Here is a 26,417-nt window from a genome sequence, read left to right as displayed (position 1 = left end):
TTTGAACCCATGACCTCTGACTCCAATGCCCGGGCTCTTTTCACTGAGCCACGCAGCTTCTCTTGCTTTCAAAGGATGTCTTCAAAGCCTTTGGCTTTACATTTTCAAGGACTCTTGCTTCAATCACAGGGAGGTGAAATCTGATTGAGCTAGATTTCAATTGTTTCATTAACGTAAAAACACACAAGCGCGTGGAAGGTGGTCTCTTACCATTGGCCCTGGAGATCCCAGCATGCCCGGCTCACCCTAAAAAAGAAGGAAGAACTTCCAATCATCCACGAGGATGGGATAGAGGCATCAAACTGGGCTGAATGATGATGACGATGATGGCATTTATTAAGCGCTTACTATGTGCAAGGCACTGTTCTAAGCGCTGGGGAGGTTCCAAGGTGATCAGGTTGTCCCACGGGGGGCTCACAGTCTTAATCCCCATTTCACAGATGAGGGAACTGAGGCTCGGAGAAGTGAAGCGACTTGCCCAAAGTCACACAGCTGACAAGTGGCAGAGCCGGGATTTGAACCCGTGACCTCTGACTTCAAAGCCCGGGCTCTTTCCGCTGAGCCACGCTGCTTCTCCAATCATCGATCGTATTTATTGAGCGCTTACTATGTGCAGAGCCTCCACTAGTGACGACTCTTTACCTTTCTCCCCATGATTCTCTCCAGAGGCACGTCACCAGTTAAGATAGCTCCAGGTTCACCCTTTTCACCCTGAAATTCAGAGAACCAAGGTGGAGGGTCAGGCAATAATACAATCAATCGATAGGATTTATTAAGAAGCAGGATGGTCTAATATATAGCGCACGGGTCTGGGGTGTCAGAGGACTTGGGTTCTAACCCTGGTTCCTCCACTTGCCTGCCGTGGGATCTGGGGCAAGTCGCCTCACTTCTCTGTGCCTCAGTTAATTAATCTGTAAAACGGGGATTATGACTATGAGCCCTACGTGGGGCACGGACTGTGTCCAGTGTGATTATCTTGTTTCATTCATTCAATCGTATTTATTGAGCGCTTACTGTGTGCAGAGCACTGTACTAAGCGCTTGGGAAGTACAAGTTGGCAACACATAGAGACGGTCCCTACCCAACAACAATGGGCTCACAGTCTAGAAGACTGTCTAGTCTTGTTTCTACCCAAGTACCTGCTGCATAGTAAATGCTTAACAAATCTCACAAAAAAAGAGCGCTTACTGTGGGCAGAGCTCTATACTAAACGCTTGGGGAGTACAATATAACAGAGTTGGTAGACATGTTCCCTGCCCGCAAGGAGCTTACAGTCTAGAGGGGGAGGCAGATATGAGTTACGGATATGCACATAAGTGCTGAGGGTGGGGTGAATAAAGTGTACAAATCCAAGTGTAAGAGTGAAGTGCAGATTGCAATGCGTGGAAGGAGCATGGACCAGAGTTTCAGAAGACCTGGGTGCTAATTCTGCCTCTGTCACTTGCCTGCAGGGTGACCTTGGGTAAAACACTTCTAGACTGTGAGCCCACTGTTGGGTAGGGACCATCTCTTTATGTTGCCAACTTGTACTTCCCAAGCGCTTTGTACAGTGCTCTGCACACACTAAGCGCTCAATAAATACGATTGAATGAATGAACACTGCACTCCTCTGTGCCTCAGTTTCCTCCTTTGTAAAGTGGGGATTCAACATCTGTTCTCCCTCTTAGGCTGTGTCACACGTAGGGCAGGCTCTGTGTCTGATTTAATGAATCTTGAATCTACCCCAGCACTTAGTACAGAGCCCACTGTTGGGTAGGGACTGTCTCTATATGTTGCCAATTTGTACTTCCCAAGCGCTTAGTACAGTGCTCTGCACATAGTAAGTGCTCAATAAATACGATTGATGATGATGATAATAGTAAACACTTAATCATTATTATTATTACTACTATTAACTGGATCGGCCATCCAGACCCTGGGAGCAGGGTTGGCTGGGGAGGTTGATGGGATAAACTGGAGGCAAACAACGGGAGAATTTCACTTCCGGTCACTAAGGATTAGTGCTGAAAGAGCCTGCTGGACAGCAAATTGATGTTTCCTGGTTTATTTGTTCCTCTTTAGCTTTCAAACTAGGATACAGAGACTAGTTCCGCCTCATGGAATAAAATTAAGGCTAGAAAAGGTCAGAGGGTGACTGCATGAAACAGGAAATGCCTCAGTGCCATCACATCTCTCTATGCTGCTCTTTTTACCTGCTCTCCTTTCAGCCCCGGGAACCCAGGCACGCCCGTGTCCCCTTTTTGTCCTTTGGGGCCCTGGAAGAATTGAAAAAAAACAAAACCACAATCATTCTTACCCCCACAAAAGGACAAAGAATAGAGAATTGTGTCCAGGTATACATATTTACACACACAGAAGAAATATGGTCTAGTTCATTCATTCAATCATATTTATTGAGCGCTTACTGTGTGCAGAGCACTGAACTAAGCGCTTGGGAAGTACAAGTTGGCAACATATAGAGACGGTCCCTACCCAACAGTGGGCTTACAGTCTAGTGGATAGAGCATTGGGCTGGGACTCACAAGGAGCTGAGTTTCCATCCCGGCTCCAACACTTGTCAGCTGTGTGACCTTGAGCAAGTCACTTCACTTCTCCGTGCCTCAGTTACCTCATCTGTAAAATGGGGATTAAGACTGTGAGCCCCACATGGGACAACCAGCCTTATATCTCCCTTAGTGCTTAGAACAGTGCTTGGCACATAGTAAGCACTTAACAAATGCCATTATTATTATCATTATTATAAGTCAGTCAATGTCTTTACAGATCACTGTACTAAGCATTCATTTCATTTATTCAATAGTATTTATTGAGCACTTACTGTGTGCAGATCACTGTACTAAGCACTGGGAGAGGACAATATAACAGTAAGCAGATACATTCCCTGCCCGCAGTGCACTTACAGTTTAGAGGGGAAGACAGACATTAATATTAATAAAATAAATTACAGATATGTATATAAGTGCTGAGGGGCTGGGAGGGGGGATGAAAAAAGGGAGCCAGTCAGGATGACGCAGAAGGGAGAGGGAGAAGAGGAAAGGAGGGCTTAGACAGGGAAGGCTTCTTGGAGGAGATGGGCCTTTAGTAGGGCCTTGAAGGTGGGGAGAGTCATTGTGTGTCGGATATGAGGAGGGAGGGCATTCCATGCCAGAGGCAGGATGTGAGCGAGAGGTCAGTGATGAGATAGAGATGGAGTGAGAAGATTGGCATTAGAGGAGTGAAGAATGTGGGCTGGGTTGGAGTAGGAGAGTAGCGAGGTATGGTGGAAGATAATTTCCAAACTGAATGCCCCGCTGGGCTGGGGATTCCAGGCACTTACTGGGAATCCTGGCAGGCCAGGTCTGCCCTCTGGACCCTGAAACACACAAACAGAAACACAGCTCAGCCTCTGGAAAGGGAAAACCTGCCCACCTCAGTCCCTCTGAAGCAGTGCCTACTGCACCAGCCGCACAGGGCTCAACACGTTCCGTTAGGGACCAACAGGAGTGGTCAGCTTTCAGCAACTTCCAGAGGTGCAGCCCCTGAGCTCCGATGGCCCCCAGGGCAGAGCAGTGGATGGAAAAATCACCAGGCTACAAATTCGATCCCCTACAATCCAGGGAACCAGATCTAATCTGCAGTTGTCCGAAGGTCTGCTCTGCGCCCGGTGACTCCCTTCAGCCCCCAAAACCCGTGGGATTAGAGCACGGTTAGAGGATTTTAATCAGTGAGAATCCTGAGGTTTCTTCGGCAGTCCCCAGAGGGGAGAGGAAACTTGAAGAGGGCTGGACCTTAAAAACAGGGAGTCCCTAACAGGAGGCACCTGAACTTTGGGGCAACTCTCTCTGGGAGCTCTTCCTGCTCCCATGTCTCTTCTCCTCCAGCTCCCACAGTCCCCCAAGGCTGGCTCTCCCCTTGCTTCCACTGCCACTCATCTAGGAGTAGCAGGATGGATGCTGATTGCTGATACAGGCTCATCCACCCCTTATCCTCTTTTGTAGTAATATCATAGATGATATTGCTCTTAGGAAAAGTGATGAAGTGGATAAATAAATGCCTCTGGATTTGATTTGGCTTCATATACTTTCGGGTGGCCCATGCAGCTCTGACTCTAAATCTCGTACCGGGTAACCCTCACGCGGGCCTGTGGAAACCTGGGCTCCCTAGGAAATTTTAAACAGGAGCTGAAATAGTTACTTTGCCCATTAAAAATTGCTAGGTTCTAGTTGTCATCGAGTTAAACAAATACCTGGATCCGCTGCCAATATTTTTCCTATCTAGATGCATTTAGATCCTGAGCATCTAAAAGATGCATTTAACAGTATATCACCAAGCGCACATACCCTTCGAGTCTGATTCGGCTTCATATACTTACGGGTGTCCCTGGCAGTTCTGGAAGGTCAGTGATGTTTTCCAGGCCAAAGGTGTCATTGAGAAATGACTAAAGAGACAAGAATGCTTTGTGAATCCAGACACATTTAGGTTTTCCTGTTTCTGTTTGGTTTCTAACAGGGCACTTCAGTTTGGGTTCATCTCTGGGCAGAATACAGACAGGCAGGGTTAGCCGATGCCTCTCCTACCCGGTAGAATTACCACCCCAGGGAAGCTTATTACTACAGTCCAACAGGACTCTCATCCCATTCAGATCATAAATGCTGATAAATTCCTTTCTTAGTTATTACTTGGCCTGTTTCTCTTACTTTATTTTATTCTTTATTTCCTTTTAACACCTTGCTCTCCACACTCCTCAGCTCTTTCTGACCTCCGACAGACCGATCATTGCCGTCAGAAAGCACTTGAGCACACTTCTCCCATCTCCGCCTTTTCACAGGCAGACCCTGGCCACAGGATGAGAGCAGGTTTCCCAGAATCTTCCCGCCTAGATGTTAGTAATGGAACAATTTGCTTTTCGTACGTTGGCTCCAATTCCACACCTTAATCCAAGGATTGGCTTGGCTTGGGTTGTGGATATTTGGTACTACTGCTTTGGGGGTCAGGGCCATGTGTAGACTCCTAACTGATTTGGAGTCAGCTTGACTGACAGTTGCTCCCTGGGGTCGCCCGGCTCTGGGATTGAGGGGAGGGAAGGGACTTTCAGTGCAGCCTGTCAATCAGAGCATTAGACAGACATTAGGTCAGATCTAAAGATTTTGGCCCAGTTCTCCACAGAACCAGTGGTCACTCCCAATACCCACTAGGCCCAAGTTAGGGATGAATGTTAAGTTTTTCCCTTCCGGAGTCCGGCCCTGCCTTTATTTATTTATTTATTCATTCAATATGGCATTTGTTAAGCGCTTACTATGTGCTAGGCACTGTTCTAAACAGTGTATAGGATATAGACATGTATATATGTTTGTACATATTTATTACTCTATTTATTTATTTTACTTGTACATATCTATTCTATTTATTTTATTTTGTTAGTATGTTTGGTTTTGTTCTCTGTCTCCCCCTTTCAGACTGTGAGCCCACTGTTGGGTAGGGACCGTCTCTAGATGTTGCTAGCTTGGACTTCCCAAGTGCTTAGTACAGTGCTCTGCACACAATAAGCGCTCAATAAATGCGATTGATTGATTGAGTGATTCTAAACACTGGGGTAGATACAAGCTAATCAACCAAGTCACTTCATTCATTCATTCCATTGTATTTACTGAGCGCTGACCGTGTGCAGAGCCCTGTACTAAGCACTTGGGAAGTAGAGAAGCAGCGTGGCTCAGTGGGATGAGCCCGGGCTTTGGAGTCAGAGGTCATGGGTTTAAATCCCGGGTCCGCCAATTGCCAGCTGTGTGACTTTGGGCAAGTCACTTAACTTCTCTGTGCCTCAGTGTCCTCATCTGTAATGTGGGAATGAAGACTGTGAGCCCCCTGTGGGACAACCTGATCACCTTGTAACCTCCCCAGCGCTCAGAACAGTGCTTGGCACATAGTAAGCACTTAATAAATGCTATCATTATTATTATTATTACTAAGTTGGACACAGTCCATGTCTCACATGGAGCTCACAGTCTTAATCCCCATTTTCCAGATGAGGTAACTGAGGCACAGAGAAATGAAGTGACTTCCCCGAGGTCACACAGCAGACGAGGGGTGGAGCCGGGACTAGAACCCAAGTCCTTCTGACTCTCAGGCCTGGGTTCTATAGTAAGAGCTTAACAAATACCATCTTTATTATTATTATTATCCATTAGGCCACACTGCTTCTGACTGGACCAGGGTACGGGCAATCAGAGACCCCAACTTATTATCCTGCTCCTTTTATGAATTGAGATAAAAAAATATTATTGAGTCATTTGGTTCTCTTGGTACATTTGGGCCAAAATAACGTCCGAAGTATGGAATATCTCAGTGGGTTGGACAGGCTTTTCCAAGAGGTGGGGATGGGAGCTGGGATTATAAAAAAAAGTAGAACAGGGAACATGCAGCTTATTTTAAAATATAATTTCTGTACCTGTACCCTGCTCCCATCACAATTTCACTCATTTTCCATTTGTTTCTCAATCTCTGATACACCCTTTCTGGCTGCCTAGCAGTCTCGTTTTCTCTAGCTACCTTTGTCTCTCTTGATCTCTCTGTAGCCGTCTCTACGTTAGGTATGTACAGAAATCGTCTGCAGGCCAAACCTGGAAAAACCACCGTAGAGGGTCCTCCTTGCTAACGTTGAGCTAAAAATCCAGAATTTGACCGTCCACTTGGAGAGGCCAGTCATGGGGAGGCCACTACAAGTATCTGGGGGGGCCAACGGGACCCTGTGGGTTGGGAGATGACAGGTTCGCATCCTGGGATGGCCTTACTTCCTGGCAGGCAGACCAATGCGATGTGTTTGTTGGAGTTACTAGCGAATCTGGGGTTTGGATGGGTTCCCTGGAGCCGTTAATTCACTTGGTTTCAGAGCCCCGAGCTACAGGGACTTAACCCTGTCCTCCCTAGGACTGGTTTGTTTCTGTCCTTGACTAATTTTCCTCTTGTGCTCCAAATCCAGCAGCACTCTTTCACGATAGTATACGCTCCAACCTCGTGGACTTTTTTTTTATTTCAATTTTACTAAATTTTTACTTTTTTTTACTTACTTTTAACTTTTTTTACTTTACTTTTTTACTTTTTCAAACTTTTTTTACTTTACTTTTTAAACTTTTTTACTTTACTTTTTTTACTTACTTTTCAAAACTTTTCTTACTTCACTTTTTTACTGACTTTTTTACTTTACTTTGTTACTTACTTTTTTAAACTTTTTTAAACCTTCTCTATGTGTTGCCAACTTGTACTTCCCAAGACCTTAGTACAGCGCTCTGCACACAGTAAGCGCTCAATAAATACGATTGATTGATGGATTGATTGATTGACATGGGGCTCACAGTCTTATCCCCATTTTAGAGATGAGGTAACAGAGAAGTCAAGCGATTTACCCAAGGTCACACAGCAGACGAGTGGCGGAGCTGGGATTAGAAGGGACTGTCTCTATATGTTGCCAACTTGTACTTCCCAAGCGCTTAGTACAGTGCTCTGCACACAGTAAGCGCTCAATAAATATGATTGATTGATTAGAACACGGGTCCTCTGATTCTCAGGCGGGTGCACTTTCCACTAAGCTACACTGCTTCTGCTCAGATACTGGTGCTCCCAGTATTCCTTGCCTACTGGGGACCATTGAGCTTGAGGGGTGGGGGGATGATGGGCAGACCCTCTGGATGGGGAATGTTCCAACTCAGGAGGCTGCAGAGTATTGTAAGCTCTCTGTGGGCAGGGAATGTGTCTTTTGATGGTTATGTAAATCCCACGTGCTTAGTACAGTGCGCTTTACCCAGTAGACACTCAAATACTATTTTGAATGAGGTAGACAGAACATCCATAAGTCCTGCTTGAAGAGGAACAGTCTCTCAAATCTATGTTCTTTACGGGGGAAAGTTTTACCCAGCCAAAAAATCATCATCATCATTACAGCGCTTGTAATAAGAATCAGTCAATCAATCATTCATATTTATTGAGCGCTTATTGTGTGCAGAGCACTGTACTAAGCACTTGGGAAGCACAAGTTGGCAACATATAGAGACAGTCCCTACCCAACAGTGGGCTCACAGTCTAAAAGGGGGAGACAGAGAACAAAACCAAACATACTAACAAAATAAAATAAATAGAATAGATATGGACAAGTAAAATAAATGAATAAATAAATAGAGTAATAAATATGTACACACATATATACATATATATACAGGTGCTGTGGGGAAGGGAAGGAGGTAAGATGGGGAGGATGGAGAGGGGGGTGAGGGGGAGAGGAAGGAGGGGGCTCAAGCAGCGTGGCTCAGTGGAAAGAGCACAGGCTTTGGAGTCAGAGGTCATGGGTTCAAATCCCGGCTCTGCCAATTGTTAGCTGTGTGACTTTGGGCAAGTCACTTAACTTCTCTGGGCCTCAGTTCCCTCATCTGTAAAATGGGGATTAAGACTGTGAGCCCCCTGTGGGACAACCCGATCACCTTGTAACCTCCCCAGTGCTTAGAACAGTGCTTTGCACATAGTAAGCGCTTAATAAATGCCATCATTATTAAGTGCTTATTATGTATCAAGCACTGTGCCAAGAGCTGGGGTAGATACAAGTTAATCAGGTTGGGTGCAGTCCCTGTTCCACAGGGGGCTCACACTCTTAGTCCCCATTTTCCAGATGAGGTAACTGAGGCCCAGAAGAGCCAAGTGACTTGTCTGAGGTGACCCACGAGGCGGAGCCGTGATTAGAACCCAGGTCCTTCTGGCTCCTAAGCCTGTATTCCAACCACTAAACCACGCTGCTTCCCAAGAGTCAGCCTTGTTCTCCCTCATCCTCTACCAGTTCTGGACCAGTCTCTCCCCATCTCCTTATCCCTCTAGGCCCAATTGCTTTCTTCCTCCTCCTTCTGAGTCTAATAATAATAATAATAATAATGATGATGATGATGGTATTTACCTTCTGAGTCTAATAATAATAATAATAATAATAATAATAATAATGATGATGATGGTATTTATTAAGCGCTTACTATGTGCAAAGCACTGTTCTAAGCGCTGGGGGGATCATCAGGTTGTCCCATGTGGTGCTCACAGTCTTAATCCCCATATTACAGATGAGGTAACTGAGGCCCAGAGAAGTGAAGTGACTTGCCCAAAGTCACACAGCTGACAAGTGGCGGAGCCGGGATAAGAACCCATGACCTCCGCCTCTAATGCCAGTAGCCATCTATGTCCCTGTGAGAGCCCACGGTCCCAGAGTCAGTCAAGCGTATTTATAGAGTGCTTACTGTGTGCAGAACATCATCATCATCAATCGTATTTATTGAGCGCTTACTATGTGCAGAGCACTGTCCTAAGCACTTGGGAAGTACAAATTGGCAACATATAGAGACAGTCCCTACCCAACAGTGGGCTCACAGTCTAAAAGAACACTGTACTGAGCACTCGGGAGATTACAATACAACAATAAACAAATACATTCCCTACCCACAGGGAGCTTACAGTCGAGACGGGGTGGTGGTGGAATGGTGACAGCAGACCTGAGTTTGAGGTGGAGTTGGTAGGGTGAGATTTTTCAAATAGTGCTTGGGAGAGTGGCGAGTGAGGGAAGAAGAAATGCTAGGAGAGAGGTGGGTGGGTAATTTCCCAGCTGGATAAACCTTTTCTGGAGAATAATAATAATAATGGCATTTGCTAAGCACTTACTATGTGCAAAGCACCGTTCTAAGCGGTGGGAAGGATACAAGGTGATCAGATTGGCCCACACGGGGCTCATAGTCTTCATCCCCATTTTACAGATGAGGTAACTGAGGCACAGAGAAGTGAAGTGACATGCCCAAAGTCACGCAGCTGACAATTGGCAGAGCCAGGATTCGAACCCATAACCTCTGACTCCCAAGCCCAGGCTCTTCCCATTGAGCCACGCTGAGAGGCAGCATGGCTCTGTGGAAAGAGCACAGGCTTGGGAGTTGGAGGAGCTGGGTTCTAATCCCCACAGGGCCAGTTGATTGCTGGGTGACCTTGGGCAAGTCACTTCACTTCTCTGGGCTTCAGTTTCCTCGACTGTAAAATGGGGATTAAAATACCTGTTCTCCTCCAACTCAGACCGTGAGCTCCACGTGGGATAGGGACGGTGTCCAACCTAATTAACTTGAGCCTACCCCAGCGCTTAGAACAGTGTTTGACACATAGTAAGCGCTTAATTTATACTATTAAAAAAAGTCAGGCAGGAAAGCTCAGGTCCTGCAAGGTACTCACACTGTGCACAACCACCATTCTTCCTGGAGGCCCAGGTGGTCCTGGCGGTCCCACCACGCTGGCTCCGTCGAGGCCCGGTTCCCCCTGAGTGCGGAAGCAGAGTGGACATTCAGTCAGTAAGCGAATAAATACGATTGAATGAATGAATGAATGAATGATTGAGTCCAAACGAGTCGGAATTAAATTGATCCCGTATCTCCGGGCTCCTGAGGACTTACCTTCAGCCCATGATCCCCCTTTTCTCCCTTCGAACCCTGTAGGAGATGGAAAACAAGCGCTTAAAGATAATAATAATTATGACGATGGTTAACGATAACGATGGTGATAATGTGAGACCACTGTCGGGTAGGGACCGTCTCTGTATGTTGCCAACTTGGACTTCCCAAGCGCTTAGTACAGTGCTCTGCACACAGTAAGCGCTCAATAAATATGATCGAATGAATGAATAATAATTGTGGTATTTGTAAAGCGCTATGTGCCAGGCACTATACTAAGCACTGGGGTGGTTACAAGGTAATGAGTCCTAATTAATTAATTAATTAATGATGGATTTTGTTAAGCGCTTACTCTGTGTCAAGCACTGCTCTAAGCGCTGGGGGGATACAAGGTAATCAGGTTGTCCCACATGAGGCTCACAGTCCCCATTTTCCAGATGAGGTAACTGAGGCCCAGAGAAGCAAAGTGACTTGCCCAAAGTCACACAGCCGACAAGTGGCGGAGCCGGGATTAGAACCCACGACCTCTGACTCCCAAGTCCGGGCTCTTCCCACTGAGCCACGCTGCTTCTCTGCACAGTCCCTGTCCCACGTGGGGTTCACAGTGTTCATCCCCATTTTACAGATAAGGTAACTGAGGCCCAGAGAAGCGAAGTGACTCGCCCAAAGTCACACAGCCGACAAGTGGCGGAGCCGGGATTAGAACCCACGACCTCCGACTCCCAAGTCCGGGCTTTTCCCACTGAGCCACGCTGCTTCTCTGCACAGTCCCTGTCCCACATGGGGTTCACAGTGTTCATCCCCATTTTACAGATAAGGCAACCGAGGCACAGAGAAGCCCAAGTTCACACAGCAGAGAAGTGGTGGGGCCGGGATTAGAACCCAGGTCTTTCTGGTTTCCAGGGCCGAGCTCTATCCACTAGGCCACACTGCTTCTTTAGCGCTTCCCCTGTGTTTCCGCCCTGGTCTCTCTGGGAAAGTCCAGGGAAAATGCCATTTCTGCACCTACTCCAGACCCACTCCTCCATCTAGAGCTCTCTAGGCTGTTGATTGAAGATCTAAAACCTCTTTATTCCTGTCAACCTTGTCTTATTGGGCTCCCAAGCGCTTAGTACAGTGTTCTGCACACAGTAAGCACTCAATAAATACAACCGACTGGCAGACTGAAACCGGCTGATCCCAGAAGTGGGGAGAAAGACTTGTCCAAATAATAATAATAACTGTGATATTGGTTAAGTGCCAGGCACTGAGCTAAGTGCTAGAGAAGCAGCGTGGCTCAGTGGAAAGAGTGCGGGCTTTGGAGCCAGAGGTCATGGGTTCTAATCCCGGCTCTGCCCCTTGTCAGCTGTGTGACTTTGGGCAAGTCACTTCCCTTCCCTGTGCCTCAGTTCCCTCAGCTGTAAAATGGGGAATAAGACTGTGAGCCCCACGTGGGACAACCTGTTTACCTTGTAACCTCCCCAGCACTTAGAACAGTGCTTTGCACATAGTAAGCACTTAATAAATGCCATTATTATTATTATTATTAGGATAGAGCCAATACAATCAAATCAGAAATAGTCCCTGTCCCACACAGGAATCACAGCCAAAGAGGGAGAGGGAGAACAGGTGTTTAAGCACCATTTTACAGATGAGGAAATTGAGGCACAGAGAAGTTAAAAGAGATTTGCCTAAAATTAAACAGCAGGCAGTGATGGCACCGGAATTAGAACCCAGGCCTCCTGTCTCCCAGTACTGTCCTTTTTCAACTAGGCCACACTGTCTCCTCAAGTCCTGTTTTAAGGACTGACCAGGATATCTTTGACCAGACCCAACCTGCAGCCTAATCTGGGGGAGCCCTTAACTCTTCTCTGGTTTCCTGCTGCTCCTGCAGCCTCACCCTGATCACTCAGTCAATCATATTTATTGAACACTTACTGTGTTCAGAGCACTGTACTAAGCACTTAATAATAATTATGGTATTTGTTAAACGTTTACTATGGGCCAAGCACTGTTCTAAACACTGGGGTTGATACAAGGTCATCAGGTTTTCCCACGTGGGGCTCACAGTCAATCCCCATTTCACAGATGAGGTAACTGAGGCACAGAGAGGTTAAGTGACTTGCCCAAAATCACACAGCTAAGTGCTTACTATGTACCAAACACTGTTCTACGTTCTGGGGTAGAAATGAGTTAATTCCCAGACTGAGCCCCCTCCTTCCTCTCCCCCGCCTTACCTCCTTCCCCTCTCCACAACACCTGTATATATGTATATGTGTATATATGTTTGTGCATATTTATTATTCTATTTATTTATTTATTTTACTTGTACATATTTATTCCATTTATTTTATTTGGTTAATATGTTTCGTTTTGTTGTCTGTCTCTCCCTTCTAGACTGAGAGCCTGCTGTTGGGTAGGGACTGTCAGTATATGTTGCCAACTTGTACTTCCCAAGCTCTTAGTACAGTGCTCTGCACACAGTAAGCGCTCAATAAATACAATTGATTGATTTATTGATTGAATCCCAAGCCCGGGCTCTTTCCACTAAGCCATGCTGCTTCTCTTGCCCACATATCCCTCACTGACCTCAGCAATCCTCCTTCACGTCCCCCTAATCTGGCTGCTCCCGGTTCCTCCATGTTCCCTGGCATTCCCAGCCGGAGACAGAGATTCAGTCCGCTGGGCATTTCTTAAATAATTAAAAACCACTTTTGACCCTAACACTGACCACATGTCCTGGACGTCCAGCAACGGCAGGGAAGCCCGGCTTTCCATTTTGACCTTTGACGCCCTGCCGAAAGAAAAGCAGATACTGCGATTTCCAAAAGTGGACCGGTGGACTTTGCCTTCGGCCTATACAAGCTGCTAGGACCAGTTTCCCCTCCGAACTGGGACCCCTTTGGATGCAGCAAGAGCCCCCAACCCCAGTGACAGGCAGGACACTCGCTCGAAGCAGTGAACTAATGCCAGAATCTGCAGTTGCCCGTACTCAAGCCCCATAGAATAATAATAATAATAATAATGATGGCATTTGTTTATTATTAATAATAATAATGACATTTATTAAGCACTTACTATGTGCAAAGCACTGTTCTAAGCGCTGGGGGGCTACAAGGTGATCAAGTTGTCCCACGTGGGGCTCACGGTCTTAATCCCCATTTTACAGATGAGGTAACTGAAGCTCAGAGAAGTTAAGTGACTTGCCCAAGGTCACACAGCAGATGTGGCGGAGTCGGGATTCGAACCCATGACCTCGGACTCCAAAGCCCGTGCTCTTTCTACTGAGCCACGCCGCTTCTCTGCGCTTACTATGTGCCAAGCGCTGTTCTAAGCTGAAGTGATGATGCAGGGAAGGAAGCAACCACTCTAACCGCGGAACAGTTGCTGGGCTTGTTGTTTTTTTTCAAATGGTATTTGTTAATTAGGCACTATTCTAAGCCCTGGGGTAGATACAAGGAAATCAGGCTGGACACAGTTCCTGTCCCATGGGGCTCAGTCTTAATCCCCATTTTCCGGATGAGGGAACTGAGGCACAGAAAAGTTAAGTGGTTTTCCCAACAGGCAGGTGGCAGAGCTGGAATTAGAACCCAGGTCCTTCTGACCCCCAGGTTTGTGCTCTTTCCACTGGGCCACACTGCTTCTTAAGGGGCCCTGGGATGCCATAGGTCCAGACCGTTCCCAAATTGACGTCTCACCTTGGGGCCTGCTTCGCCAGACGGACCAACCTCGCCCTTTTCACCCTGAGACAGAGAGAGGTTCGGGTCATCAGGGGAATTAGCTGGAAGCCCAGAACAAATCCTGTTCCCGCTGGGCTTCACAGGGCCGCAGGACCACACCTGGTCCACTCAGTCCACGAGAGCTGAGCACTGCGGGTCATGGCAATAGCCGAGGTCTCGTGTCCCCAACACTTAATCTTTCCTCTGACTGCTACAGTTCAGATGTTTCCCCTCTCAACTCTCCCACCTCACTTCCTTGCCCAAAAGGGTGGGCTGATGACATAAAAGATGAAACCCATTTGGCTCTTGAGGTTTGTCAGGGAAAAAATTTCAAGTTACTGATACCACTGCAACAAATAAATGCAACTGATTGATTGATTTGGGGGAGAAATTTCAAGTTACTGATACCACTGCAACATTTGGGATTATCAGGGGGTTCCGATAAACTACACTCTTTTCTGGGGAGCCAGAAGGGGAAATCTGGGCTCAAAATGTTTGTCAATCACACAGAAATAAATTTTAGATATGGAGGCCAATTTGTACTTCCCAAGCGCTTAGTACAGTGCTCTGCACACAGTAAGCGCTCAATAAATACGATTGATGATGATGAGGATGACATAAGTGCTTTGGGGCTGAGGGAGGGGTGAATAAAGGGAGCAAATCACGGTGACACACCCTGCTATAGTTGAGTTCTTCTAGACTGCGAGCCCACTGTTGGGTAGGGACCGTCTCTATATGTTGCCAACTTGTACTTCCCAAGCGCTTAGTACAGTGCTCTGCGCACAGTAAGCGCTCAATAAATATGATTGAATGAATGAATGGGTTAATCTTGCAGCCTTATTTCTAGCACGTGTGTTTGAACCAAGATTGACAGAAAAGGCTTTAATTTAAAAAAATAATTCGTTCATTCATTCAATCGCATTTATTGAGCGCTTACTGTGTGCAGAGCATTGTATTAAGCGCTTGGGAAGTACAAGTAGGCAACATAGAGATGGTCTCTACCCAACAACAGGCTCATGCTAGCTGGCCTTATGAATATAAACCACAGGGTCCTACCAACCTTCCAAAAGCAGACTTTGAGGGCGCTTACCTTTTTTCCGATTGGTCCTTGCTGTCCTGTGCTTCCAACCAAACCCTAAAATAAAAAATTTTGACTTTTCAAATACTCAAATGTTTGTACATATATTGGAAGGTGTCTACCAACTCCTGCTTTATTGCACTCTCCTTAATGCTAAGTACAGTGCTCTGCACACAGTAAGCACTCAATAAATACCATTGATTGATTTATGTGGCTTATAGGCTATTAACAAAATAACCATTTTTTGCTGAGCACGAAGTCCAAAGGGTCACTAGAATTAGTAAGAAAACACATTTAGCTTGTGGACAGAAGCACTTTAGCCTTTGACTGGGTTTACATGAATTTCCCAGGCTTTGCCTGGCCGATGGATTAGCTTCAGATCACCCGAGTGCTTGCAATCGTGATTTCAAACCCCAGCTTACGTTTGACACCGTCGGAGCTGCAGTTCTAGGCTCGCTTGATAAAATCAGGCTCCCCGAGCCTTCCATATCCTAGAAAAGAAGTGAAAACCGTGATTGGAGCTGGGAGAGGGGAGATTTCTGCCCACGGTCTGCCGTTTCTCCAGAGCTGGAGTTCTCCGCTCCAATCAGTAGATCCCTAATTGCTCAAAGTTGAGAAGAAACACACACACAAACACATTCTCTCTCTCTCTCTCTCTCTCTCTCTCTCTCTCTCTCTCTCTCTCTCTCACCCTTCCGACCTCCTGACAGACCAGAGGGCGGAGGAGTTCCTTGAGCAATGGACCATAAAATATCCAGCCTATAAACTCCCTGTGGGCAGTTATCATGTCTACAAACTCCCCCAAGTGCTTAGTACTGTGCAAGTGCTCTATAAGCACGATCAATTGGACTGTTTGCCTTAGCTATGGTGATTTTTTTCCCCCCAAAGGGAACCATCTAGTCAAAACTCACATATACTTACCTCAAATCCAAACCCCATTCCATAGTGAGGGCCAGGTGGACCAGGAGGACCAGGAGGACCAGGAGGACCAACTCCCCCAGGCTGGCCTGTTTCTCCATCTCTCCCTGGAGGTCCAGGTAATCCTCTGTTTCCTGGGTCTCCCTGAAAGGAAAAGTGTTACTTCCATCACAGAGGCTCCGGGAGCAGGATGGCTCCCTGCTCTTACTACCATTCCCTCTCTTCATTAAAGTGATGAATTGCAGCTGTTTCTTTGTGGTGCGAAAGGCTGATTGATAATCCGCTTTATTTTCATTCTGAGGTCATTGGTTAAAGTCATTCGAATGCACTTGTGGGGGAAGCAGAGTGGGTAGTGGAGGAAAACGAATATTACTTCTGCCCACCATTAGCCTAAAGGCTGCAAGTCGGAAATTTGCTGTGAAAAAAGCAAATGTATTCTACAGACTGGAAGCTAACGGGGATCAGGTGGGAGTGATGGGGGAAGAAGATGATGGCATTGAGGGAAGGTAAAAGATTCCCCTTCCAGGTTGCCCTACACCTACTGTAGCTGGAAGCCTGTCTGGGGGGAGAGGAAGTGATGGCTGGAGAGGGCCTACCCTTTCAAGTATCACTATGGCTTCGGACACTTCATTTCTTCTCCCTTTCCACGTCCTGCCTCTGGCCTGGAATGCTCTCCCTCTTCCTAATCGACAGACAATGACTCTCCCCACCTTCAAGCCTTACTGAAGGCCCATCTCCTCCAAGAGGCCTTCCCTGACTAAACCCTCATTTCCTCTCCTCCCAATCCCTTCTGCATCACCCTGATTTGCTCCCTTTATTCAGCACCCCCTCAACCCCAAAACACTTATGTCCATATCCAAATTTATTTATATTAATGTCTGTCTCCCCCTCTAGACCGTAAGCTCGTTGTGGGCAGCAACACTGTTATTTTGTACTCTCCCAAGCCCTTCGTACTGCTCTCTGCCCTCAGTAAATGCTCAGTAAGTACAATTGACTGATTGGAAACCAGTGGAATAACTGTTATTTGGGTGGGAGCCGTGGAGGAGCTGGTCTCTCTCCTGCAGCCCTGCTCTGGGCAGCTAAGGGGAACTAGATTCCAATTCCAAATTTTCCAAGCCTGCATCCATCCTTCCATCATTTTACTCTGACCAAACGTATTTGTTTGTGTCTTGTTTTGTTCCCTTGTGGGCCACATTTCACCGTCACAAAGAAAATTGCCCCACAACATGCTTTTCACTGCAAGTTTTGGCCAGAGTGCTGTTGGGGAACTCAGGAGAGTACTTCAAGCAGTGTGCACCTGTTGGGAGGGAATGCGAGGCCTAGCAGAACAGTTGGGCCCATGTGCACATCCCTGTACGGGACGTGAATGCTAGGATGGGATTTTGCCTCAGTGCGAGGTTCTTGGAGAACGAAGCCCATGCGATAAAAGAGAAAAGACAGTGTATTAAAGTACACCAATAGTACCCCTGTCCCCTTTACCTTAGGGCCAGTGGGACCACGGGGGCCTTCTGCTCCCTGAAAAATAAAAGCAGTGGAGGCTCATTAGCGCTTAGTACCGTGCTCTGCACACAGTAAGCGCTCAATAAATACGACAATTAGAATCATTCAAAAGGAAAACACATTCATTCAGAGCCTAGCAGTTACCTTTGGGATCATTGATGTGTTGGGACCTGTCTGACTGGCTGCAGACCATAATAATTATAATAAAGATAATAATATTGATGATGGTATTTGTTAAGCACTTATTACGTGTCAAAGACTGTTGTAAGCTAATCAGGTTGGACCCAGTCCCTCATGGGGCCCACAGTCTTAATCCCCATTTTACAGATGAGATAACTGAGGCACAGAGAAATCAAGTGATTTGCCCAAGGTCACACAGTAGACAAGTGAAAGAGCTAGGATTAGAACCCAAGTCCTTCCGTCTCCCAGGCCTGTTGTTCAATCTGCTAGGCCACACTGCTTCTCTTATTACTTTGAATATCTGATTATTTGGAGGTGGGCAGCACACCCAAATCAGATGACCACTCTTGAGAATCACAGCTCTAGAGCCCAGCCCCACCTCTATTCTAGAGCCTAGTACTTTTCCAATTAAGATTCATAGCTTATTTCAGAGGAAAATATTGCAGTGGTCCAGGATTGATTTCCATTGATCTCGCTGGAAGGATGGATGGCCCCCGTTATGCATGGCTTGTTCTGTGAGTTGTAGTGGGCTATCTGTACATGTGCTTGCCTGTAATTTAAATGTTTTATAAATCATACCATCCATGACAAATAGGCTCCCTGAGACCAGGCAATTTCCCCCACTTGTTTCTGAGAACTATGCTTTTTCATGAAGTGTATTTTTCTGGTTGTAATTTAAAAAACAAAGACCCCATCCCTCCACCCCCTTGCCAGATCAGCCTCCCATAAATTTGAAATCCAGCTTGGGTCCATCAGTTATGATTAGGAAGCTTTCAGCTTTTGAATGTCCTTATCCAGAACTGGAGGCAGTGTGGTCTCCTGGGAAGAGCATGGTTTTAGGGAGAACCTGGGTTCTTGTCCGACTCTGCCATTATCACTGGAAAATGAGAACTACTATTCCCTACCTCACAGGCCTGTGGAAAGGAATAAGGGGGATAAACAGTAGGGAAGTGCATTGGAAGAAGAGAAAGGGCAGGTTTCAGGTGTTGTTATTCTATAACGTCCTAAATTGCCAAAACATTCCTGGTCTATTTTGGAGATTTTTCTAGATCACTGCCGGCCTCGGGGAACTTTAGTCTGTCCCAAAGGGGTAGTCAGGCTCACTCAGTTTCTCCAAGGAATGAAGCACATCCGTGACCACTATCACTTCCGGAGTTGGGTTTGGACCCTTCAAGCTTTAGCTTACCTTTTCTCCCTTCAATCCCGGAAGGCCAGCAGCTCCTTTAAGTCCAGGATGGCCTTCAGGACCCTGTGAAACATCAGTAACATAGTCACACAAAAATCTAGAAAAGACTTCCGGGCCACCTTGTCTTGTGCCTGTCCAGAGTGGTCAGAAGGGCCACGAACTGATTCTAGCTTCCCACACATAGAGCCTCCCCCATTTCAGCCATTCCCCTGCCTCTCTTTCCAGACCCATTTACCTAAACCGTTTGATTCAAAATTGTGTTTTTCCTCTGGAGAAGCCTCAGCAGTTTCCTCCTTTGGGAAGGGATCCATACTCTCTGACGTGGGACTACCAAGGCCAGAAATGGGTGCTTCCTGTCCCTGCCACTCACACCTAGAGACCACGGCTACCTTTCCTCTTGGAGAAGGAATACTAGTGAGCTTGTACCTGCCTCTAGGCTTTCCAGGAGTCTCGGGGTTGTGAGACAAAAATTCCCAGGCTGATTCCCTCCCGGGTGAGTGTAACCTGCTTCTCGTTCAAGATTCCCTGCCCTGTCTTCTCTCCCTTCTGATTTGCCAGTTGTCTCACCAAATTTGTGTATACTATACTCACCGAGTAGGAATACTTTGCTTCCTGCCCAATTCCTTCCCACTTTACAGCCGGGAAGACGGGGACAGAACTACCAGCTTGGTTCTTCTCCAAGCTCTGATCTTCAGGCTTTGGCTCTAAGGTTTTCATTGGCATCTGATTGTCTCTTGGGCCTCCTGGGCCCTTTTGACTTCCTCCTTCCGCCTCAGATGCTCCTCATGCCTCCACCATTCCTGCCTCCTTCGTGGCCTAACACAGTTCAGCCCATCCCCATTCATTCCAGCCCAACTCAGCACCGCCTTCCTGCTTGGGAATTCCAGTTACATTTCTCCTATCCCCACCAGGTTCCTATCTCCTGCTTTCAGCAGTTCTCTGGAGTTCAGGTTTCCTAGAATGTAGCGTTGTAGTGAGGAACAGCATGAGTCCTGCCAACTCAAGGGAGGAACATGGAGGTTATGAGCCATTTTCTTATGTTCAGATCATATTCTGGTTTAATGGATCATCCGGCCCCCTTTCTGCCCTCCCTCCTCTCTCCTGGAGTCCAGATATGGAGTACTTCCACAGCGGAGTGACCCAGGAAGGGAGAAGAGGGGAAATCCAAATCAATCGGGCTATTTGGTAGCAGCTCTTGTGAAAAGATAAGCAGTGCCGAAATGAAAATTAGGGGTGATCCGTAAACTGTGCTTATCCATATCATCCCAGGCCCCTTAGCAGAGACGATTGAAACCTGATAAAAAGAGGTTAAGAGAAGTGAGATTGCTATTCAGACTCACCTGAGGCCCTGGTTCCCCAGTTGGTCCATCTTCTCCAGGTGAGCCTGTGGGCCCCATAAATATTTCTGATCCTGGTTTTCCAGGAGGACCAGGTAATCCTGGGGGCCCAGGAGGCCCAGGAGGGCCCTGGAATATAGAAATGCTATTAGAAATCAATGGTATGCATTGAGTGCTTACTGCTTATAGAATTAGTAAAAACGATCCCAGCCCATAATGCACTTATAGTCAAGTGCTTACAGAAAGAACTGCGCTCATCTACGGAATTTATTAAGCACTTATTATGTGAGGAACATTGTACTAAGTGCTTGGGAGAGAACAGTAAAATGGAATTAACGGGTACATTTCCTGCCCATAATGAGTTTACAGTCTAGAGTTGTAGTTTGGGATATCCCCATCAGAGATTGGATCATTTCTGTGCACACACTTTTGGCAGCTCAAACTGAATTTGGGTAAAGCAAACCCAGTTCTTCATCGTAAAACTAGAGTTTGGAATTAGTTTCCTGGTTGCACTGTTTTTCACGGCCTAACCTTGACTGCTTTTAACTCACCTTTGACTTCATAAAACTGAGATCACTTCACTCTGTCCTTTTTCAGAGCACATCTTGGGTATACAGGGAGAGAGATCTGTTCTCTAGCTCTGTTTTTCAAATTCTTCAACTGACACTGTAAAATTCCCGTTAGATTGCAAAATCCTTGAGGGCAGAGGCTTTGTCTTCCACCCCAAGTGCTTACTACAGTGCTCTGCAATGAATCAGTGATATTTATTGAGTGCTGGACTAATCACATGGACAGTTTGCCTAGAGTGATGAGGCAACCAAGGAATGTTGATCATATTATTTTTGACATTTTTGATCATTGAATTTTAATATTTTCCCTGTGGATTGGACTGCATTCTCATGATTTAGGTCTCTAACCGCTGCCATTCAGACTGTGGTCTTAAGACTATGACTGAATTGATTTTTGGGTAATTATCCAGCTCCTAGCAGCCTTACAGAGTTATTATTATTATTAAATGCCATCGAGTCATTTCCGATTCATAGGAACTCCATGGATATACTTTCTCCAGAACGTCCTGTCCTCTGTCATAATCCACAACCTTTCCAATGGTTCTTCCCTTATCATTGTTATGGTCTCTATCCATCTAGCTGCTGGTCTGCCTCTTCCATGTTTTCCCTGGACTTTTCCTAGCATTAGTGTCTTCTCCAGAGAATTACAGAGTACACAAGCTTACTCCATGTTATCCTGGTACAAGTCAACCTATCAGTGATATTTACTGAGCACTTACTGTGTGCAGAGCATATGAATAATAATAATAACTATGGTATTTGTTAAGAGCTTACTATGTGCAAAGCACTGTTCCAAGCTCCGGGAGGGGAATACGAGGTGATCAGGTTGTCCCACGTGGGGCTCACAGTTTTAGTCCCCATTTTACAGATGAGGGAACTGAGGTACAGAGAAGTGAAGTGACTTGCCCAAAGTCACCCAGCTGACAAGTGGTGGAGTTGGGATTCGAACCCATGACTCCCAAGCCCGTGCTCTTTCCACTGAGCCACACTGCTTCTCCTATGAAGTACTTGAGACAGTACAATACAGTAGAATCGGCCGATAAGATCCCTGTCTGCCTTAAGCAGAGCTAAGTACAGTGCCTGGCACATAGTAAGCATTTGACAAATACCATAAAAATGTAGAGAAGCAGCATGACTCAGTGGAAAGAGCACGGGCTTTGAAGTCAGAGGTCATGGGTTCAAATCCTGGCTCTGCCAATTGTCAGCTGTGTGACCTTGGGCAAGTCACTTCACTTCTCTGGGCCCCAGTTACCTCATCTGGAAAATGGGGATTAAGACTGTGAGCCCCATGTGAGACAACCTGATCACCTTGTAACCTCCCCAGCGCTTAGAGCAGTGCTTTGCACATAGTAAGTGCTTAATAAATGCTATCATTATTATTATTATAAAAAGGGAGCTTATAATCTAGTGGGATATTGGTACTGAAGAAGCTACACACCCCTTCCCTTCCACATCCTGAGTTGGCTTCCAGTAGAATTAAAAGGTGTCAAAAACAGACAGACTTACTCTAAGGAATTCACCACTTCCTACGAGATCCTCGGAGTCGGAGTCAGAGCCGGAGCCAAACCCGGAGCCGTCGGTTTCCAGTCTATTCTGGAGTTGAGAAAAAAAACTCTGAAGGTTGGTTTGAGAGACTGTAGGGGCTAGTTAGGGGGAAGAGTCAGGAGTTCTGGAGGATTCTGGAAAGGGCGGCAGTAGGGCAGGTGGCAAGAAGTTGGGATTCTGGGGAAGGAGGAGTTAAAGACACCCCAGACCAACTCAGCTCTTGGCATACAGAAGCATACAGAGTGAGTGGTGAGGCCCCCAGTTTCCTCTTCAGGCCCTCAGCTGGGAATGGAGGAAGGAGAGGAGAGAGGACTGGTCTTCTGAACCTGGAGGAAGACCATTACTCCCCCAAATACAGAGTTCCCCTCTCCCTTTGGGGTTGTCTGCCATGCTTTATGCGCTACTGCTTCCCCCTGAAGTGAGGAGAACCTACTGAGTGGTGGTCAAGGGGTACTCAGGAAACCTACCGGTTGTCTGGGTAGACCAGTTGGCCCTGGGGTACCTGGAAGCCCGGGGAGACCTGGTTGCCCCTCACCAGCCTCGCCCTAAAGCAAACGTAGATGTCAGAGGGAGAACAGATGCCCATTCTGTCTCCAAAGGGAAACTGTTCAGCGTTAGAAAGCAGACTTTTCCTCTCTTGCCAACGATCGGTCCTTTGCTCGGAGCAGACACAAACCTAAGTGCTTAGTACAGTGCTCTGCACACAGGAAGCGCTCAATAAATACTACTGAATGAAATGAATGAATAAGACAGTTCAAATGGCTGGAGGGAAGGGGATTTGGGGAAAATGGAAGCTCCCCTGGAAGCTGAAAGCACTAGTGGGGGGCTCATGTCGGGGTGGAGAGAGGCTGGGGGTAGGTTAAGGAGGGAACTTGACAGAAGAGCCAAATCAAGGTAAGGCAGCAAAACGCAGATCCAGAAAGAGCCAGTCAGGGAAAAACAAGGCACTCAGAGCAGGGCCTGTTAAATATTGTTACCCCAGAAAGCATTAGCTGATCTTATCAAATCTGCCGATAACCAGATGGGTGGGGGATTACCAAAGCTGCTTCCATCCCTTCCTGCTCCTCCTGGACTTGGAACTTTTCCACAGGGGGACAACGGTAGAACTCCTGCTAGCAGGAGTTATTTCTTGCATTCCTTCCTAACCTTCATTCATTCATTCAGTCATATTTATTGAGCGCTTACTGTGTGCAGAGCACTGTACTAAGCGTTTGGGAAATATAAGTTGGCAACATATAGAGACAGTCCCTACCCAACAGCGGGCTCACAGTCTAGAACCACGGCTTGATTGTCTCTGGCCGTGGATGTGAGGCCAGTGCTGGTTTGTGTGATGGGTAATACCATCAATTGATTAACTGGATGTGTGTTAGGGTGTGATTCCCTGGCTTCAGCTATCACCTCTATCCTTTATTAAAATGGCCACCCTTATCGTTCCGCTACTTGGATTTATCCTAGCACTAAAACTAAACCTATCAACAAATAACCTAACCTATACACCTCACTCCAAAGTCTCCCCTACCTTACTGTTTCACCTTTCCCCCTTTGTCCGAGAGCTTGCACTAAAAACTTAAACTCATTGAGGCCAAAATTTCAGCCCTACTTTTTCCTCTGAAACTTCCATTCCCTTCTTCCCTTCCATTACAGTCATCACCACGACCATCCTGTCACAGAAGCTCACAAGTTTGTCAAATCCTCTCCGTCTCATACTCTGTTGCACTGTACTCTCCCAAGCATTTAACACAGTGCTTTGCGGACTGAGCCCCCTCCTTCCCCCAGACTGAGCCCCCTCCTTCCTCTCCCCCCCATCCCCCCCTTACCTCCTTCCCCTCCCCACAGCACCCGTATATATGTATATATGTTTGTACGTATTTATTACTCTATTTTATTTGTACATATTTATTCTATTTATTTTATTTTGTTAATATGTTTTGTTTTGTTCTCTGTCCCCCCCTTCTAGACTGTGAGCCCACTGTTGGGTAGGGACCATCTCTATATGTTGCCAACTTGTACTTCCCAAGTGCTTAGTCCAGTGCTCTGCACACAGTAAGCGCTCAATAAATACGATTGAATGAATGAACAATAAATGCTCAGTATCACTGATTGATTGATTGCTTTCCCATTCCGTTTTTCCTCCACGATATTTCAAAATCCTGTCCTCTCCACCCTTCTGGACACCATCTGGCTCAGACTCTTATCTCCCAGTGGAATTACTGGACCAGTCTCAATGGGGGGGAAGGATTTAAGTTCTAACGGTAGCAGAATGGGGGATGGTGGCTTGAGAGGGGATAAGTAGAAAGAAACAGAGCAGTCGGACACGGGAACGGGGATCAAGGAGCTGGCTAGTGGGGGCCAATGTCTGTGTTTGCTTGCTTGCTCTTTGGAGAGAATTTAAGCACCCAGCAGTCTGCCAAGGGGCAGCAGCTCTTCTTGAAAGAGGGACTCAGTGTTGAGTTCCCCTTGCCAATTTACGTTTGGGGTCAAGGGGAGGCATTACTGCTGAACAGTACAGGAAAATCAGGACTTGGAGGCAGGCAGACTTGTTAAGAAGGGGCAGCATTTGGACTAAACCCTGAGAAGGGCAGGGTGGCATAGGGCGGGAGGGAGAGGGAAAGGCGAGGGGGCCTACCCCCTGGCCCCAGAGGGTACACTGGTCACCAGAGCAGGGTTTTATCCTCTTGCTGGCCTGGTTGAGCCGTCTCTCAATGGCTCATCTGGGGATAAAGGGCCCATCTGGAGCCCCCACATTCTGAGGGAGTGCGTACCTTTTCTCCTTTAGGGCCGGCCTGGCCCTTCGGTCCTGGGAGTCCTCGTCCCCCCTGAAATCAGACGACAGCATTCAAACTTTGACCTCGGTCCCTTCGTGGTGGGACGGGCCAGACCATGATGATGATGATGATGGTGATGGCATTTATTAAGCGCACACTATGTGCAAAGCACTGTTCTAAGTTCTGGGGAGATTACAAGTTGTCCCACGGGGGGCTCACAGTCTTCATCCCCATTTTACAGATGAGGGAACTGAGGCCCAGAAAAGTTAAGTGACTTGCCCAAAATCACACAGTTGACAACTGGGGGAGTCGGGACGATCCCACCAATCCTACGCCATCTCCAGCTCGCAGCGTCGCTGCTACTGTTGCAGAGCAGCAGCGGGGCTCAGTGGAAAGAGCACAGGCTTGGGAGTCAGAGGTCATGAGTTCTAATCCAGCTCTGCCACTTATTGGCTGTGTGATTTTGGGCAAGTCACTTAACTTCTCTGTGCCTCAGCTACCTCATCTGTAAAATGGGAATTAAAACTGTGAGCCCCATGTGGGACAACCTGATCACCTTGCATCCCCGCAGCACTTAGAACAGTGCTTTGCATATAGTAAGCGCTTAACAAATACCATTATTATTATTATTACTATTACTGGAGCTGGAGGGGCTGAGGATACTGCAATGGAGAACCGGGGCCCCGGGAGGGAGGAGCAGAGCATTCCCAGCGTGGCTGCCATTTCCCAGGCTTTCCTGGGCCCACCCACCAGGCCCATTTGGGGCCCATTTGGGGTCAGGAATGTGTCCGTTAATTGCTATATTGTCCTCTCCCAAGCACTTAGTACAGTTCCCTGTACACAAGGAGCATTCAATAAATGCGACTGACTGACCTCAGGCTTGTGGGGAAATACACAAGAAGCAGAGAAGCAGGAGTGAATCAGTGAATCAGTGAAGCAAGGGAATCAGGACACTGAGGTTTTAATCCCAGCTCCACAATTTAGTAATGAACAATAATAATAATGAATAATAGCTGTTAAGCACTTAACTATATTCCAGGCACTGTACTAAGTGCTGGGGTAGATAAGGGATAATTAGGTTAGACACAGTCTCTGTCCCACATGGGGTTTTTAGCCTAAGTAGGAGGGAGAATAAGAATGGTATCCTTATTTTATAGATAAGGAAACAGAGTCAGAGAGAAGTTAAGTGACTTGCCCAAGGTCACTTAGTGGGT

The 26,417-nt window shown here is 46.8% G+C and overlaps 1 protein-coding gene across 1 annotated transcript in view; it reads right to left on the bottom strand.

Moving 5' to 3' along the window:
* COL15A1 (collagen type XV alpha 1 chain) overlaps positions 1 to 26,417 on the bottom strand; it is an 81,784-nt gene that overhangs the window by 21,536 nt on the left and 33,831 nt on the right. Inside the window, exons 9-26 of the mRNA XM_038770329.1 lie at positions 25,201 to 25,254; positions 22,906 to 22,983; positions 22,400 to 22,486; positions 20,328 to 20,453; positions 18,988 to 19,050; positions 17,601 to 17,636; positions 16,125 to 16,265; positions 15,626 to 15,694; positions 15,216 to 15,260; positions 14,105 to 14,149; positions 13,138 to 13,200; positions 10,431 to 10,466; positions 10,213 to 10,296; positions 4,352 to 4,417; positions 3,317 to 3,352; positions 2,193 to 2,255; positions 643 to 711; positions 211 to 246 (exon numbers count right to left, since the gene is read on the bottom strand). Of these exons, the coding sequence (XP_038626257.1) occupies positions 211 to 246; positions 643 to 711; positions 2,193 to 2,255; positions 3,317 to 3,352; positions 4,352 to 4,417; positions 10,213 to 10,296; positions 10,431 to 10,466; positions 13,138 to 13,200; positions 14,105 to 14,149; positions 15,216 to 15,260; positions 15,626 to 15,694; positions 16,125 to 16,265; positions 17,601 to 17,636; positions 18,988 to 19,050; positions 20,328 to 20,453; positions 22,400 to 22,486; positions 22,906 to 22,983; positions 25,201 to 25,254 (1,197 nt within the window). The remainder of the gene's footprint in view (positions 1 to 210; positions 247 to 642; positions 712 to 2,192; positions 2,256 to 3,316; positions 3,353 to 4,351; positions 4,418 to 10,212; positions 10,297 to 10,430; positions 10,467 to 13,137; positions 13,201 to 14,104; positions 14,150 to 15,215; positions 15,261 to 15,625; positions 15,695 to 16,124; positions 16,266 to 17,600; positions 17,637 to 18,987; positions 19,051 to 20,327; positions 20,454 to 22,399; positions 22,487 to 22,905; positions 22,984 to 25,200; positions 25,255 to 26,417) is intronic.

Source organism: Tachyglossus aculeatus, chromosome X3 (assembly GCF_015852505.1).
Source record: "Tachyglossus aculeatus isolate mTacAcu1 chromosome X3, mTacAcu1.pri, whole genome shotgun sequence".
Taxonomy (NCBI): Eukaryota; Metazoa; Chordata; class Mammalia; order Monotremata; family Tachyglossidae; genus Tachyglossus; species Tachyglossus aculeatus.
Note: the sequence above shows the minus strand (reverse complement) of the source record. Positions and strands in the feature narration are given on the sequence as shown.